At 43.0% G+C, this 18,186-nt stretch overlaps 1 protein-coding gene across 1 annotated transcript in view; it reads left to right on the forward strand.

Annotated features, from left to right (window-relative positions):
• ank3b (ankyrin 3b) overlaps nt 1-18,186 on the forward strand; it is a 614,562-nt gene that overhangs the window by 346,362 nt on the left and 250,014 nt on the right. The window contains exons 10-12 of the mRNA XM_070876860.1: nt 1,113-1,211; nt 3,868-4,065; nt 6,864-6,962. Coding sequence (XP_070732961.1) covers nt 1,113-1,211; nt 3,868-4,065; nt 6,864-6,962 — 396 coding nt within the window. The remainder of the gene's footprint in view (nt 1-1,112; nt 1,212-3,867; nt 4,066-6,863; nt 6,963-18,186) is intronic.

Below are 18,186 nucleotides of genomic sequence, written 5' to 3' on the forward strand. Positions count from 1 at the left end.
TCATCACGAAATCATCGAAGTGCAGTGCAGAAAAAAAGCAATCTCTATAATTTGTGATGATCAGAAGCCGAGCGATACAAAGATGGATCACATTTACAATTTAAGTAATTGTAGTGTATAAATAAAAATATTACTTACTCTGACTGTCCCACAAAGGTTATACCACCTGTTCCTGCACTGCGGATAGGTCCTCCTGACAGAGTCCACCGAGGAAACCTGCTCGGCAATGCATTGCCAAGCTTCAGCCATTGCATTGCAGATGGATGCAGTTTACCAGAACCCTTCTTCCCAAACTGGCCCCATCCTCTCTCTACCGCGCCTACCAGGGCTTCATTTGCATCCTGGGTAAACTTTCTATCCCTCCTCCTTCCCGAATCAAGCTGCATTTTTGTTCCTGCAGCACCTGTGTGTAAGTCTTGACAACTCTCCTGCAACTTTCAATTCCCACTGTAAAAATGGCTGATTCAGACCAGAAAATGCACTGCGCATGCGCGTTACATGAAAAACGGGCAAAAAATGTTTTTTTTCTGCACATGCGCAGAATGGCCGTTTTTTTAATCACGAAAAATGTCATTTTTTGCACTTAAAAACTACACTTTTTTAACATTTCGCTAAAAGTTACAAATGGTTTGGGGAAATTTAAGCGTTTATTTTTTCGCGTTATTTTGGTGACAAAAAAACGGTGTTAATCGCGAGTAACGCCAAAAAACGGTGATATCCTTCCTTGTGGAAATTCTAGACCTTATAAGTTTTTTACACTTAAATAATGCTACTTTCAATATTCCAGAATTGCTGGCCGTAACTTTTAATCGTCACTGATGATCTAATGTGTTCCCCTAAAATAGCTACATTGGGAAGTGCAATGTTCGGAGAATCACGGCTGAGTTATGTGCTGTGCCCAGTTATTGTGCCATTTTCAGTGTCTGTCGGGAAGAAAGGAGGAAGGGGGAGAGGAGGGCTGGAAGGAAATAAGTAAACCCCAAAGCACGTTACAACCAATGAAGTATTCTTAAAGTGTAGTCACTGTTGTAATCTAGGGGTGGTCGTTAAAGCAGCTTTTACCACAAATACTGGCACAAAACATGACGATAATGTTGTAATTCTTTTCCCAGGACGGCCTGACCCCTCTCCACTGTGCAGCAAGGAGTGGGCACGAGCAGGTGGTGGAAATGCTGCTCGATCGAGGAGCCCCGATTCTTTCCAAAACAAAAGTATGTCATGCTTTAGTCGATTTGAAACAGATTGCTTGGCTTTATTAGCTTGAAGTCACATGTTGATAGGATGTTTTAATTTACATATAGTGCAGTGTGACTTTATAGATTACTTTACCTGGAATGTTACTACAGTGTTACTTTGCCTGAAATAGAATAAATTAAAACATTACTGCTTGATGTGGTTAAGGCTGCTTGGTCTCTGTGTGTGGTTACATAGAAGATGTACGCTGACCAGATGGAATTTATGATGCTATTCCGATTGTGAAGCTTTCCATAGCCAACAAGCGCACTTCTCACTTGTAGGCCAGAAACCTATGGCAATCTTGCTGAAGTCTACATGGGAAGTCCAGCAACCTCCCTGTTGGCAGGTTGAGAGGAACTTCCAAGGAATAGCCCAGGAAACAGTGCCTCAATTGACCTGGATCCTAATCCTTTTAATGTAGCAGATCCAAGCCAAAATGCTGTAAAGAAAGCAGTAACAATTTGATTTTAAAAGGAATGTTGATATTTGGATTCCCCCTCTCATTGTGCTTCCATTTAAGTTTATGTTCAAAATACTAGTAGTTTCATTACACATTGTAATGTATTTGCTTCTTGGGTTCTTTGCTTAAGAATTCATAGCAACACATTGCTATTAAGAGCTAGTTGGTTTATTAACAAAGGTTTCATAATCACACTACACATTACCAGTTCATCCACTAGGCTCACAACTGCAGACTTCATCGTGGATGACCTGGACTCAACTGACTGGGGTTTTATTTGAGTCTTGTGAACATCACGTGACTGGCTAAGCCACTCACAATGCAACAGCTCTACAAATCTGTGAGCATACTCACCTCTGCATACATTACACACACACACATCTTTTGGATTTGTGCCAGTCTTTATTTTCATTTTTAGTTTGTTGTTTAATCATGTCCAGTGAACCTCTGCATCATGAAATGGAGACATTTTGTGGCACCTCATATGCTGAGTGATTGCTTGGCGCTTGTCAATTAGCGTTACCTAGTAATTTAATCCTGTGTCACCAGCTGACCTCAGCCAACTGCAATTGACCTCAGTGTCCTTGGGTTAGTGAGAGGGAATTTCACCGAGATCTTGCTTCCTATTAATATCAAGGCACTGCCTGCTGACTATATATGTGCGCATGTGAGCATGTGTGTGTGCGTACATGCACGTGTGTAGGATGTTGGGTGAAGACCTGATAGGACTCCCGGGAGATCATTTTAACCTAAACCGCTTACCGAGAATGGGACAGGTTCGGGTTGAGCGTTTGATTCAGGCCCCACCCGATTTGCCTCTTCAGTGGGAGTAAAATTGGGCGTGGAGTAAAATTGGGCGTGGAGTAAAATTGAGCGTGGTGTAAAATTAGGCGTGGTGTATAAAGCGAGCTTCGGCTCCGAACCCACCCCTTTCCCGCTGGGCGGTTTAGTGATCCACTCACTGGTTGAATAACCTGCTGACACTCGCCATGGATGCTCACACATGAACTTGGGGGCAGTAACAGCGGGCACAGTCCCTGTAGGACCGTGTGTGTCCAGCAAGAAGACAACACCGACCGGCAGGAGAGGGAACGGGCGGTAAAGGTCGTGGGCAGGGAAACAGTATCGTGAGAGGATTGCCTTGTTGTCCTGTTTGGTACAGTTGATTATTTACTGTGTGGATTCCATCCCTTTCTCCATTTTAATTTCTTCTGCTTTGACGAGACTTATGGGTTTCTGTGAAGTGAGGATGTGTGACTCCTGCACATTGATGCTTGTGCTGTGTAAAACTCAGCCGGGGATCACATTTCCTTTCAACGTCAGGAAAAATGCCATGTCAGTTTCACTGAGAGAACTTGTCTGTGAATCCACATCTGGATTTAGTCACTGCCTTAAATTCTTTGTAAAGGTTTTAATTTACACAGTCTACCTTTAATTCCAATTACCTGATAATCCTTTAGCACTGAGTTACTTTCATTGCTTAATTTGAATTCTTGGTTAATTCCCATTTTTCGTGCAGTAACCGACTTTGAACGTCCAAGTTCCTCTGAATGAGATTTGATCTTTGAGCATGTGATCCCTGGGTCTTTGATAGAGTGCTGAGAACGTGGAACTCGCTAGCACAAGGAGTAGCTGAGGTGATTAGCATAGATATATTTAAGGAGAAGCTATACAAGTGGTGCAGAAGGTTCTCCTCATTTAGGACCGAGATGAGGAGAAACTTCTTCACTCAGAGAATTGTGGACCTGTGGAATTCTCTACCGCAGAAAGTTGTTGAGACCAGTTCGTTAGATATACTATTCAAAAGGGAGTTAGATGTGGCCCTTACTGCTGAAGGGATCAGGGGTATGGAGAGAAAGCAGGAATGGGGTAATAAAGTTGCACGATCGGCCATGATCCTATTGAATGGTGGTGCAGGCTCGAAGGGCCGAATGGCCTACTCCTGCACCTATTTTCGATGTTTCTATGTAAGTACATAAGGGCGAAAGGAATTGAAGGGTATGCTGATAGGGTGAGATAAAAGGGGTGTGAGGAGGCTCATGTGGAGCAAAAACACTGGCATGGACCTATTGGGCCAAATGGCCTGTTTCTGTGCTGTACATTCTGTGTAATAAACCAAGTAGTGAGGAAGTGTCTGTGTGTTAATTAACTGTCTGTTTGTGCCCCATCAGAATGGCTTGTCCCCTCTGCACATGGCAACACAAGGTGATCATCTGAATTCTGTGAAGCTGCTCCTGCATCATGATGTGCCAGTCGATGACGTGACCAACGACTACCTGACAGCGCTGCATGTTGCTGCTCACTGTGGCCATTATAAGGTTGCCAAAGTACTGTTGGAAAAGAAAGCCAACCCAAATGCCAAAGCACTGGTTAGTACTGAGTATGCCTGACTCCAGAACTGCTCCGTCTCCTGTTATTACAGGAAGGTGGTTTCTTCTGTACTTCGAAAACCATTACCATTGAATCTTACAGCACAGAAGGGGGGGCCATTCAACCCATCCTGCTTGTGCCGGCTCTTTGAAAGAGCTATCCAATTAGTCCCACTCTCCCCATATCTTTGTCCATGGCCCTGCTCCCGGTCCGGCAACGCCTCAATTTATAAATTCTCATCCTTGTTTTCAAATCCCTCCACGGCCTCACCCCTCCCTATATCTGTAACCTCCTTCAGCCCCACAACCCCCTCCCCCCCCCCCCACCCCTCTGCGCTCCTCTAATTCTGGCCTCTTGCGCATCCCCAATTTTAATCACTCCACCATTGGGAGCAGTGGCCTGGGCCCTTAGCTCTGAAATTCCTTCCCTAAACCTCTCCGCCCCTCTACCTTTTCCTCCTCCTTTCAGACACTCCTTAAAACCTACCTCTTATCTGTCCTAATCTCCTTATGTGGTTCGGTGTAAAATTCTGTCTGATAACACTCCTGAGAAGCACCTTGGGACATTTTACTTCTTAAGGCGCTATATAAATGCAAGTTCTTGTAGTTGTAATTAAATGGCTGTGAAGCACTTTGGGATGTCCTCAGGACTTGAGAGGTGCTCGATAAATACAAGTTCTTTCCTACGAAGAAGACTTCAGCATTTGGTTTCTGTTCCATGATTTTAAGCAGAAGTTCATTTCAGGACATTTCTGCAAGGAATAAAAAGAAAGCATTTCTCTGGAAACCACTTTGTACTACTTTGGGCCGGATTTTTGGCTTTCGAGGTTTTTCGGCGAAACGGAAGTGATATGTGACACTTACCGTTTTCGCTGCGCTACCGTTTTTAGCCCGAACTTTCGGCCTTTACGTCTGCACGGTAAGGGAGGCGTTGCACACTCATTCACGGTGCAAAACCACGAGTTTCGACAATTTTAGTCCGGGGCCGAGAGCGCTGCGAGAGAGGCCTTGGGGGGGGGGGGGTGGGTGGGAATTCCAAAAACATTTACAAGACCCTCATCTATCGCATCGCTGCAAAAAATAAAAACTTTAACTTACCTTTTTTGCAGGTTTTCGTACTTACTGCTGCTGGTAGGGCTGCACCGACAGGTTTGACCTGTTGCTATTCTGGGCGCGGTGTACGGGTCAGGAGAGTCATTGCACTTCGGCGCACCTCTCTCCAGCGGTACTTGAAAGCACCGCCGCAAACAGGTACCCGAGGATCCCGCCCGGGCTTTGAGACCAGGTTTTTGCCGCGGAAATCAAATCGCGGCAAAAAACCTGGCCGCAAACCTCGCAAAAATCCGGCCCAATGTTGCTGCAGTGTCGTAGATGTATTTGTAGGGTGCACTGAGGACAACTAGTGGTATTTAATGGGTATTGCACCAACCTCTGGCCAATAACAACGGAAATAAGCAGTTGATGACTCGCTGAAGAAGCTGAACACATCTATCGCCTTTTGTTCAAAGGTCAAAGGGTGTAGCGTCACAAAGGTTCTACGTTTTTAATATAGGCAGATGAAGTGGGAGGCACTGGTCAGTATTTTAAAACACCTTGCAGCCTCAACATCTGAAGTTGCTATAAGGAAACATGACGAGCCATTAACTAGATTCTAAAATTATTTTAATATGGAGACCTTTCTTGTACTTCAGAGTGGGGGAAGAACCTGCAATAGGTCACTAAATGGACCAATTGTGACAGTATCAGTAGTGAGCAGCAGACTCCCCGCAAGAGGTCCCTATCAATAAACAACAACTTGACCTTATATAAAGCAATACTACATATATAGGAGTTTGTTTTGGTTTTACAGACTGAAATGGAAGGCTATGTGGCTCCATGGACGAGCCCCTCCAAATGTGAACATTTTAGTGAGGAGTTCAAAAAACAACACAGCATTAATGATAAGCTCTTTGAAGTGAGCTTCAGTGGATGGAGCTCTCTATCTAACAATGAGGTCTCTGTTTTCACCGTGGCAATGCTCACATTTCTAAACAAATAAAAGAAGGGGCGGGCGGGCACAGCCTGAAAAGCAGGAAGGGGGTAAAGTCGGTAAATTATACCTTTAGGAATGGAGAAAGAATCAATATCATCGCAATGCAAGAGGAGCAAGTGTGCTGGTTTGTCACATACGATGGACAGTGGGAGAGATTGAGTGCTTGTGATCAAACGACTATAGAGTTTTGTACGTATGAATCAGAGGAGTGAAAAGGATCAGAAAGACTACACGGGTTCTAAAAAACAAGTCATAACTTTGACGATCTCTCTGAGTTCTACTTGCATCTCCGATTTTAATCGCTCCACCCTTGTCAGCTGCCAAGGCCCTAAGCTCTGGAACTCCCTCCCAAAACCTCTCTGCCTCTCTACCTTTCCCTCCTCTTTTAAGACACTCCCTAAAACCTACCTCTTTGATCAAACTTTTGGTCACCTGTCCTAATGTCTCCTTTTGTGGCTCGGTGTCAAATTGTGGTTTCGAACACTCCTGTGAAGTGTCTTGGGAGGTTTTGCGACATTAAAGGTGCTATATAAATGCAGGTTTTTGTTGTAATGCTGTGGAACATGGGCCATTACCACCAATGTAACTCTTCATTCCTCTTGGTCTTTCTATTTCCTTTGCTACACTATGGTACAGTCAAAACCAGTGTTAGAAAAAAAAGGCTTTTGATAAAAAAAGGAAAAAGCTTTTCATCTTGAAATGATCAATTGCAAAATAGCAGTTGCATTGTATTGAATAATTAATTAATCTTGAATTTGTGTTGCAGAATGGCTTCACCCCACTTCATATCGCATGTAAGAAAAACAGAATTAAAGTAATGGATCTGTTGTTGAAGTATGGAGCATCAATTCAGGCAGTTACTGAGGTAACAGCAACATGTTTGTGTGTGTGATTGGGTATTGATGTGTATGTGTTTTATATGTCTGTGTTTGTGCATGTCTCTCTGTTTATGTGTGTGCATTTTTTGCGTATTGATGTGTTTGTGCGTGTGTATTTGTGTATGTGCACGCACGTATGTATTGATGTATGTGTGTACACACGTACATGTGTCTTTGTATGTGTGCATGCATGTGTATTCATGCATGTTTCTGCCTCTGTGGATGTTTGTACACGTATGTATTGAATTGTTTGTGTATGTGCATTTCTGTGTGCTTTCATGTGTGTATTGTGTTTGTGTATTTGTGTGTGGGAGAGCATGGAAGTGTGTGTGCGTGTGTATTGATGTGTATGTGCATTGGTGTCTGTTTCTGTCTCTGTATGCATGTGTATCGATGTGTGTGTGTATGCTTCTGTGTATGTGTATATGCATATGTTTTTGTGTGTGTGTGTGTATGTGTATATATGTGTGTATGTGCATATGTATGTATGTTTGTGTGCATGTGCATATGTGTGTTTGTGTATGTGTGTATGTGTAAATGTGTGTGTGTGTGTGCATTGGTGTGTGTGCATTAATGTTTGCTTATGCATATTGTTTTTTAGTATGACGGGAAAAGCTTATAATGGGATGTCTAGTTTAGCTATCCATTCGATGGCCTCCTCAGATGCTGAGTGGAGAAATGAGGTGCCTCCAGCAACAGATCTTAGTGGGCAGGTTTATGTAATATGTTCCCTGGTCTGGGATTCATGGCCACATTCGCACTCGGGTCGTCCCTCATCTTCCACATGTGGAGCAGGTGGCCACATCATCCATGCCCTATGTGGGACCGTTGAGAACTGTCCACTGTCATCGAGAGAGGTCAAAGCCAAGGACCTCTGCTGTTGGGTCAGTGATGTGGTGTTGGTTCGTCATGTTGCATGCGTCCCACAATTTCCCCATCTGGATAATGGATCGATACCTGCTGCACATGAATTAGCTGCTGTTTCCCAGAATGGCTGGTGCAATTTTAAGTGTTTTCGTGGTGGGTTTTTCAAGTCTTTCTGAATGGGAAGGTCAATGTTGCTCATGATCATTTCCATCTCACGGAGCACGGTGGCGTCATGGCAGGTGGGGCACTGTGGGACAGCACCGGGAGCCACTCATTTGGAGTGGACTTGAGTGTCCCTGATATCATCCTCAATGCAGCATTGAGCTGCAGGTCCATGATCTGGAGGCTGCAGGACTATGAGGCAGAGCACTATTCTGCAGCAGAGTAGACTAGGGCCACGATTGCAGCTTAAAGTGTTCTGGCTGTGCTCCCATATGACATTCCAGTGAGTTTTTACTTTTTGGCCGATGCTGGTGAGATGGGGCCAACACGTGACAGTCTGGTCCAGGGTGATGCCCTGGTGGGGTTCATGGGTAAGTCGCCTTCCGCAGAATGAAATGTTGAGTTCTTTACCGGCGCCGTAGTTGCTCAGATGGAACGCCGACACAACTGTCTTCTTTGGATTGGGGTGAAGGTACCAGTGCGGAAGTAGCGTTCCACGTCACTTGTGAGCATCCTACTTGCTTCCGCTAGCGTCAGCGGCATAGGCGAACTTGCGGGATTTGGTGCAGGGCATGTCTGCCGTATAGATGTTGAAAAAGGCTGGAGCGAGCATCAAGCCCTGTGGCAGATCATTGTTGAGCGTCCATGTTCGGCTGGTCTTGTCACCAAGATAGATGCGGAACTTACAATTGCTCATTAGGATGTTGATAAGCCTGAGAATCTTGTGGCATTGGATAATTATTGAAAGCTTCAGTCGCAGACCTTTGCACCAGACAGTGTTGTATGCCGATGACAAGTCTATGAATGGTTAAGAACAAGCCGTTTGACCACTTAGTAGACCATAGACACCATGGCGATTGGGATTGTTGGCTGATTTTCCTGGCTTTGGGATGGCAACAACTTTGGCATGGCACCAATATTCCAGTGTCAAGTATGTTGTGGGTGAGCCTGGCAAGCCACATCCGTACATCTGGGCCTTGGTTCGTGAGAAATTCTGGGTAGATGCCATCGATCCTGGCAGCATTCCCAGACTTGGTGGCCGTCAGCACTGTGTCCACCTCTTCCCTGGTGAAGGCCGCCGAAATGGTGGTTTGCCGAGCGACATTCTGCAGAGAGAGTTGAAGCAGCTTCTTCACTCTGTGTTTGTTTTCAGTGTGGTCTTTGAGTTGGTTAGGAGGTAGGCCACTGTGGCATCTGCACTGATTGTTGTGCACCATGTGGGGGCAGTGGGGCAACGCCAAGCCAGCTGAGCAGGTTTCGAGGTTTCCAGCTGGAGTGCGTGTGTGTGTATTTATGTGTGCGTGTGTGCGTATTGCTGTGTGTGTATGTGTGTATTGGTGCATGTGTGTGTGTTGAGATGTGTGTGTGTGTATTGATGTGTGTGTGTCTGTGTGTTGAGGTGTATGTGTATTAAAGTGTATGTGAGTATTTGTGTGTGTGCATTTGTGTGTGTGTGTGTATTGATATGGGTGTATGTATGTGTGTGTATTGAGATGTGTGTGTGTGTGTATAGATGTATGTATGTGTATTGATGTATGTGTAATGATCTGTGTGTGCATGTGTGTGTATTGTGTATTAATGTGTGCAATGATGTGTGTGTGTGTGTGTGCATTGGTGTGTGTGTGTGTGTGTATTGGTGTGGGTGCATGTGTATTGGTGCATGTGTGTCTATTGAGGTGTGTGTGTGTGTATTGTGGTGTGTGTGTACATATGTGTGTATTGTGTATTAATGTGTGCAATGATGTGTGTCTGTGTATTGATGTGATTGTGTGTGTGTATTGATGTGATTGTATGTGTGTGTATTGATGTGTGTGCATGTGTATTGGTGCATGTGTGTGTATTGATGCATGTATGTATGTATTGTATGCATGTGTGTCGTGGTGTGCATGTGTATTGTGTGTGGATTTGATGTGTGTAATGATGTGTATGTATTTGATGTGTGTAATGATGTGTATGTATTGTGTGTGTGTGTATTGTGTGTGTGTCTGTGTTGAGGTGTGCGTGTATTAAAGTGTGTGTGAGTATTTGTGTGTATTTGTGTGTGCATGTGTATTGATGCATGTAATGATCTGTGTGTGCTTGTGTGTGTGTGTGCGTATTGATGTGTGTTTGTGTTTATTGTGTGTATTGTGTGTGTGTGTTGACCCGTGTGTCTGTGTGTTGAGGAGTGTGTATATTAAAGTGTATGTGTGCATTGATCTGTGTGTGTATTGTGTATTACTATGTGCAATGATGTGTGTTTGTGTATTGATGTGTGTGCATGTGTGTGTATTGATGCATGTGTGTGTGTATTGATGCATGTGTGTGTGTATTGAGATGTGTGTGTGTGTATTGAGATGTGCGCGTGTGTGTGTGTGTATTGGTGCATGTGTGTGTGTATTAGTGCATGTGTGTGTGTATTGGTGTGTGTGTGTGTATTGGTGTATGTGTATGTATTGGTGCGTGTGTGTAGTGGTGTGTGTGTGTATTTGACGTGTGTGTGTGCGTGTGTATTTGATGTGTGTATTGTATGTGTGTGTATTGAGGTGTGTGTATTTGATGTGTGTGGGTGTGTGTATTTGATGTGTGTAATGATGTTTGTGTATTTGATGTGTGTGGGTGTGTGTATTTGATGTGTGTAATGTGTGTGTATAGATGTATGTGTGTATTGAGGTGTGTGTGTGTTGATGTGTGTAATGATCCATGTGTGTGTGTGTTGTGTATTAATGTGTGCAATGATGTGTATGTGTGCATTGATATGTCTGTGTATTAATGTGTGTGTGTATTAATGTGTGTGTGTATTAATGTGTGTGATGTGTGTGTATTGATGTGTGTGTGTATTGAGGTGTGTGTATGTGTGTTGACTTGCGTGTGTATATTGTGTGTGTATATATGTATTGTGTGTGCATTGATGTGTGTGCATGTGTATTGGTGCATGTATGTCTATTGAGGAGTGTATATGTGTAGTGGTGTGTGTGTGTATTGAGATGTTTGTGTGTGCATTGAGGTGTGTGTATTGATGTGTGTCTGTGTATTGATGTGATTGTGTGTGTATTGATGTGTGTGCATGTGTATTTGTGCATGTGTGTGTATTGATGTGTGTATGTGTGTAGTGGTATGTGTGTCTTGAGATGTGTGTGTTTGCATTGATATGTGCATGTGTGTGTAATGATGTGCATGTGTGTGTATTGAGATGTGTGTGTGTATTGATTGTGTGTGTGTGTGTGTGTTGAGGTGTGCGTATTATGGATGTGTGCATTGATGTGTGTGTGTATTGATGTGTGTCTATTGTATATTAATGTGTGCAATGATTATGTGTGTGTGTATGTGTGTGTTGATGCGTGTATGTGTGTATTGAGAAGTGTGTGTTTTGAGATGTGTGTCTGTATTGATGTGTGTCTGTATTGATGTGATTGTGTGTGTGTATTGATGCATGTGTATTGGTGTGTGTGTGTATTGATGTGTGTCTGTGTATTGATGTGATTGTGTGTGAGTATTTCTGTGTGTGTGTATTTGTGTGTGTGTATTGATGTATGTAATGACGTGTGTGTGTGTGTTTATTGATGTATATTGATGTGTGTGCATGTGTCGTGGTATGTGTGTGCATTGAGATGTGCGTGTGTGTGTATTGAGGTGTGTGTGTATTGATTGTGTGTGTGTATTGGTCTGTGTCTGTGTATTGATGTGATTGTATATGTATTGATGTGTGTGCATGTGTATTGCTGCATGTGTGTGTATTGATGTGTGTATGTGTAGTGGTGTGTGTGTATTGAGATGTGTGTGTGTGTTTGTTTTGATTGTGTGTGTGTGCATTGATGTGTGTGTGTGTATTGAAGTGTGTAATGATGTGTGTGTGTATAGATGTGCGTGTTTGTGTATTATGGATGTGTGCATGTGTGTGTGTATGGATGTGTGCATGTGTGTGTGTATTGTTGTGTGTGTGTCTGTATTAAGTGTGCAATAATTGTGTGTGTGTGTATTGATGTGTGTGGTTTGGTGTGTGTATTGATATGTGTGTGGTTTGGTGTGTGTATTGATGTGTGTGTTGATGCGTGGGTGTGCTGATGTGTGTGTGTATGTATTAATGTGTGTGCATGTGTGTAATTGATGTGTGATTGTGTGTATGTATGGATGTGTGTGTGTGTGTATTGTGGTATGCGTGTGTATTGTGTGTAATGATCTGTGTGTGCATGTGTGTATATTGTGTATTAATGTGTGCAGTATGTGTGTGTATTGTGCGTGTATTAATGTGTGCATGTGTATTGGTGCATGTGTCTGTATTGGTGCATGTGTGTGTATTGCGTGTATGTGTGCATTGAGATGTGTGTGTATTAATGTGTGCAATGATGTGTATGTGTATTGATGTGTGTGCATGTGTGTAATTGATGTATGATTATTGTGTGTGTATTGATGTATGTTTGTGCATTGTGTGTGTATTGAGGTGTGTGTGTAATGAGATGTGTGTGTATTGTGTATTGATGAGTGCGTGTGTGTGTATTTGTGTGTGTGTATTGATGTGTGTGTGTGTGTGTGTATATTGATGTGTGTATATTGATGTGTGTGTTTGTGTATTGATGTGTGTGTGTGTGTAATGATGTGTGTATTGGTGTATGTGTGTATTGATGTGTGTGCATGTGTATTGATGTATGTATGTGTGTATTGGTTTGCGTGTGTATTGATGTGCGTGGATTTGATGTGTGTGTGTGTTTATTGATGTGTATTTGTGTGTGTGTATTGTGTGTGTATTGATGTATGTAATGACGTGTGTGTTTATTGATGTGTGTATTGAGGTGTGTGTATTGAGGTGTGTGTGTATTGATGTGTGTAATGATCTGTGTGTGTGTATGTGTATTGTGTGCGTGAGTATTTCTGTGTGTGTTTATTGATGTATGTAATGACGTGTGTGTGTGTGTGTGTTAATTTGTGTATGTGTGTAACATAGAAACATAGAAAATAGGCGCAGGAGTAGGCCATTCGGCCCTTCAAGCCTGCACCGCCATTCAATAAGATCATGGCTGATCATTCCCTCAGTACCCCTTTCCTGCTTTCTCTCCATACCCCTTGATCCCCTTAGCCATCAGGGCCATATCTAACTCCCTCTTGAATATATCCAGTGAACTGGCATCAACAATTCTCTGCGGCAGGGAATTCCAACGGTTAACAACTCTCTGAGTGAAGAAGTTTCTCCTCATCTCAGTCCTAAATGGCCTACCCCTTATCCTAAGACTATGTCCCCTGGTTCTGGACTTCCCCAACATCGGGAATATTCTTCCCGCATCTAATCTGTCCAGTCCCGTCAGGACCTTATATGTTTCTATGAGATCCCCTCTCATCCTTCTAAACTCCAGTGAATAAAGGCCCAGTTGATCCAGTCTCTCCTCCATACGACAGCCCAGCCATCTCTGGAATCAGTCTGGTGAACCTTCGCTGCACTCCCTCAATAGCAAGAACGTCCTTCGTCAGATTAGGAGACCAAAACTGAACACAATATTCCAGTTGAGGCCTCACTAAGGCCCGGTACAACTGCAGTAAGACCTCCCTGCTCCTATACTCAAATCCACTAGCTATGAAGGCCAACATACCATTTGCCTTCTTCACCGCCTGCTGTACCTGCATGCCCACTTTCAGTAACTGATGAACCATGACACCCAGGTCTCATTGCATTTCCCCTTTTCCTAATCTGCCGCCATTCAGATAATATTCTGCCTTCGTGTTTTTGCACCCAAAGTGGATAACCTCACATTTATCCACATTATACTGCATCTGCCATGCATTTGGCCACTCACCTAACCTGTCCAAGTCACCCTGCAGCCCCTTAGCATCCTCCTCACAGCTCACACCACCACCACCTAGTTTAGTGTCATCCGTAAACTTGGAGATATTACACTCAATTCCTTCATCTAAATCATTAATGTATATTGTAAAGAGCTGGGGTTCCAGCACTGAGCCCTGCGGCACTCCACTAGTCACTGCCTGCCATTCTGAAAAGGACCCGTTTATCCCGACTCGCTGCTTCATGTCTGCCAACCAGTTCTCTATCCACGTCAGTACATTACCCCCAATATCATGCGCTTTGATTTTGCACATCAATCTCTTGTGCGGGACCTTGTCAAAAGCCTTTTGAAAGTCCAAATACACCACATCCACTGGTTCTCCCTTGTCCACTCTGCTAGTTCCATCCTCAAAGAATTCCAGAAGATTCATCGAGCATGATTTCCCTTTCATAAATCCATGCTGACTTGGTCCGATCCTGTCGCTGCTTTCCAAATGCGCTGCTATTTCATCCTTAATGATTGATTCCAACATTTTCCCCATTACTGATGTCAGGCTAACCGGTCTATAATTACCCGTTTTCTCTCTCCCTCCCTTTTTAAAAAGTGGCGTTACATTAGCTACCCTCCTGTCCCTAGGAACTGATCCAGAGTCAATAGACTGTTGGAAAATGATCACCAATGCATCCACTATTTCTATGGCTACTTCCTTAAGTACTCTGGGATGCAGACTATCAGGCCCCGGGGATTTATCGGCCTTCAATCCCATCAATTTCCCTAACACAATTTCCTGCCTGATAGGATATCCTTCAGTTCCTCCTTCTCACTAGACCTACTGTCCTCTAGTACATTCGGAAGGTCTTTTGTGTCTTGATGCGTGTGTGTGTGTGTATTGATGTGTGTGTGTGTATTGATGCGTGTGTGTGTGTGTATTGATGTGTGTGTGTGTATTGATGCGTGTGTGTATTGAGGTGTGTGTGTATGTATGTGTGTGTGTGTAATATGTATGATGTGTGCGCATGTGTATTGGTGCATGTGTGTGTATTGATGTGTGTATTGATGTATGTGTGTAGTGGTGTGTGTGTGTGTATTGATGTGCATGTGTATTGATGTGAGTGTGTGGATTTGATGTGTGTAATGATGTGTGTGTGTTTATTGATGTGCGTATGTTCCCAATGTTGGGGAAGTCCAGAACGAGGGGTCACAGTCTGAGGATAAGGGGTAAGCCATTTAGGACCGAGATGAGGAGAAACTTCTTCACCCAGAGAGTGGTGAACCTGTGGAATTCTCTACCACAGAAAGTAGTTGAGGCCAATTCACTAAATATATTCAAAAGGGAGCTAGATGAAGTCCTTACTACTCGGGGGATCAAGGGGTATGGCGAGAAAGCAGGAAGGGGGTACTGAAGTTTCATGTTCAGCCATGAACTCATTGAATGGCGGTGCAGGCTAGAAGGGCTGAATGGCCTGCTCCTGCACCTATTTTCTATGTATTGGTGTGTGTGTGTGTGTATTGATATATGTAATGACGTTTGTGTGTGTTGGTGTGTGTGTGTTTGTTGTGTATTGATGTGTGTGTGTGTGTATTGAGATGTGTGTGTGTATATTGATATATGTAATATGTGTATTAACGTATGCAATGATGTGTGTGTGTTTATTGATGTGTGTATTGATGTCTGTGCGCGTGTATTGATGTGTATGTGTGCGTATAGGTGTATGTGCGTATTGAGGTGTGTGTGTGTATTGACGTGTGTGTGTGTATTGATGTGTGTAATGATCTGTGTGTGTGTGCATGTGTGTGTGTATTGTGTATTAACGTTTGCAATGATGTGTGTGTGTATTGATTGTGTGTGTTTATTGTTGTGTATTGAGGTATGTGTATGTATTGATGTGTATATGTGTGTGTGTATTGAGTTTTGTGTGTGTATAGATGTCTGCGTGTGTATTGATGTGTACGTGTGTGTGTATTGTGTATTAATGTGTGCAACGATGTGTGTGTATTGATGTGTGTGTGTGTAGACGTGTGTATGTTTGTATTGATGTGTGTGTGTGTATAGATGTGTGTGTGTGTGTGTAGTGTATTGTGTGTGTGTGCTTTCATGTGTGTGTATTGAAGTGTGTAATGATATGCGCATGTGTGTATTGAGGGGTGTGTATAGATGTGTGTGTGTGTATTGACGTGTGTGTGTATATTGTGTGTGTGTGTATGAGTATTGTGTGGATTTGTGTGTGTATATTGATGGTGTGTGTGTGTGTGTATTGAGTGCAATGTGTGTGTGTGTGTATTGTGTGTGTATTGATGTGTGTGTGTATTGATGTGATTGTGTGTGCATGTGTATTGGTGCATGTGTGTGTATTGATGTGTGCATGTGTGTATTGACGTGTGTGTGTGTATTGATGTGTCCGTGTGTGTGTATTGATGTGTGTGCGTGTGTATTGATGTGTGTGTGTGTTGTGTGTGTGCATTGATATGTGTGTGTGTATTGACGTGTGTGTGTATTGAGGTGTGTGTATGATGAATGTGTGCATGTGTGTGTATTGGTGTGTGTATGTGTGTGTATTGATGTGTGTGTGTGTATTAACGTGTGTGTGCATGTGTATTGAGGTGTGTGTGTATGATGAATGTGTGCATGTGTGTATTGAGGTGTGTGTGTCTGTATTGATGTGTGTGTGTATTGATGTGTGTGTGTGTGTATGTGTACTGATGTGTGTAATGATCCGTGTGTGCGTGCATTGTGTATTAATGTGTGCAATGATGTGTGTGTGTGTGTATTGATGTGTGTGTATTGATGCGTGTGTGTATTGATGTGTGTGCATGTGTGTGTATTGATACGTGTATGTGTATTGGTGTGTGTGTGAGTATTGATGTATGTGCGTATTAATGTGTGTAATGATGTGTGTGTGTATTGATGTGTGCGTGTTGGTGCATGTGTGTGTATACTGATGCGTGTATGTGTGTTGACGTGTGTGTGTGTAGTATTGATGTGTGTGCATGTGTATTGGTGCATGTGTGTGTATTGATGCGTGTATGTGTGTATTGTGTGTGTGTGAATATTGATGTGTGTGTGTGTGTATTGAGGTGTGTGTGTGTATTGAGGTGTGTGCATTGACGTGTGTACTGATGCGTGTATGTGTATTGACGTGTGTGTGTGCGTGTGTGTATTGATATGTGCGTGTGTGTATTGATGTGTGTGTGTGTGTATTGAAGGGTGTAATGTGCGCGTGTGTATATTGACGTGTGTTGTGTGTGTAGATGTATGTGTATTGTGTGTATTGTGTGTGTATTGATGTGTGTAATGTGTGTGTGCGCGTATGTGTATTGTGTATTAATGTGTGCATTGATGCATGTGTGTATTGAAGTGTGTAATCGTGTGTGTGTATAGATGTGTGGCTGTATTGAGGGGTGTGTGTATTCGTGTGTGTGTAGATTTTGTGTGTTGTGTGTGTATTCGTGTGTGTGTCTTGGTGTGTGTGTATATTTTGTGTGTGTGTATTGATGTGTGTGTGTATATTGGTGTGTATGTGAGTGTGTGTGCGTATTGATGTGTGTGTGTGTATTGTGTGTGTATTGATTATGTGTGTGCATATTGATGTGTGTATTGATTATGTGTGTGTGTATTGATGTGTGTGTGTTGATTGTGTGTGTGTAATGATGTGTGGGTATGTATTGATGAGTGTATGTGTGTTTGTATATTGGTGTGTGTATTGTGTGTGTATTGGTGCATGTGTGTGTGTGTGTGTGTATTGGTGAGTGTAATGTGTGTGAATTGATGTGTGTGTGTGTATTGAGTGTGTGTGTATTGATGTATGTGTGTATTGAGTGTGTGTGTGTGTGTATTGATGTGTGTAATGATCCATGTGCATGTGTGTATATGTATATTGATGTGTGTATTCATGTATTTGTGTGTATTGATGTGTGTGGATGTGTAATTATGCATGTGTGTGTGTATTGATATGTGTGTATTGCTGTGTGCAGTGATTGTGTGTGTGTGTACTTATGTGTCTATGTGCATTGGTATATGTGTGTCTGTACTGATGTGTGTATGTCTGCTGATGTGTGTGCGTGAATTGATGTGTGTGTGTGTATTGATGTATGTATGTCTATTGATATGTGTTCGTGTGCGTATGTATTGATGTGTGTGCATGTGTGTATGATCGCTGTATGGTGTGTGTATTGACGTGCTTGTGTGTATTGCTGTGTGCGTATGTGTGTATTGCATGTGCTAGTGTGTACTGGTGTGTGTGTAGATTGATGAGTGTGTATCTGTATTGATGTGTGCATGTATTGCGGTGCGTGTTTGTTGTGTGTATTGATATGTGTCTGTCTTGATGTGTATGGATGTATTGATGTGTGTGTATGTGTGAGTATTAATGTGTGTGAGCATTGATGTGTGTGTGTGTGTGTGCGCATGTGTATATGTATTGATGGTTTT

The sequence above is a fragment of the Pristiophorus japonicus genome, chromosome 3 (assembly GCF_044704955.1).
Source record: "Pristiophorus japonicus isolate sPriJap1 chromosome 3, sPriJap1.hap1, whole genome shotgun sequence".
NCBI classification, from domain to species: domain Eukaryota; kingdom Metazoa; phylum Chordata; class Chondrichthyes; family Pristiophoridae; genus Pristiophorus; species Pristiophorus japonicus.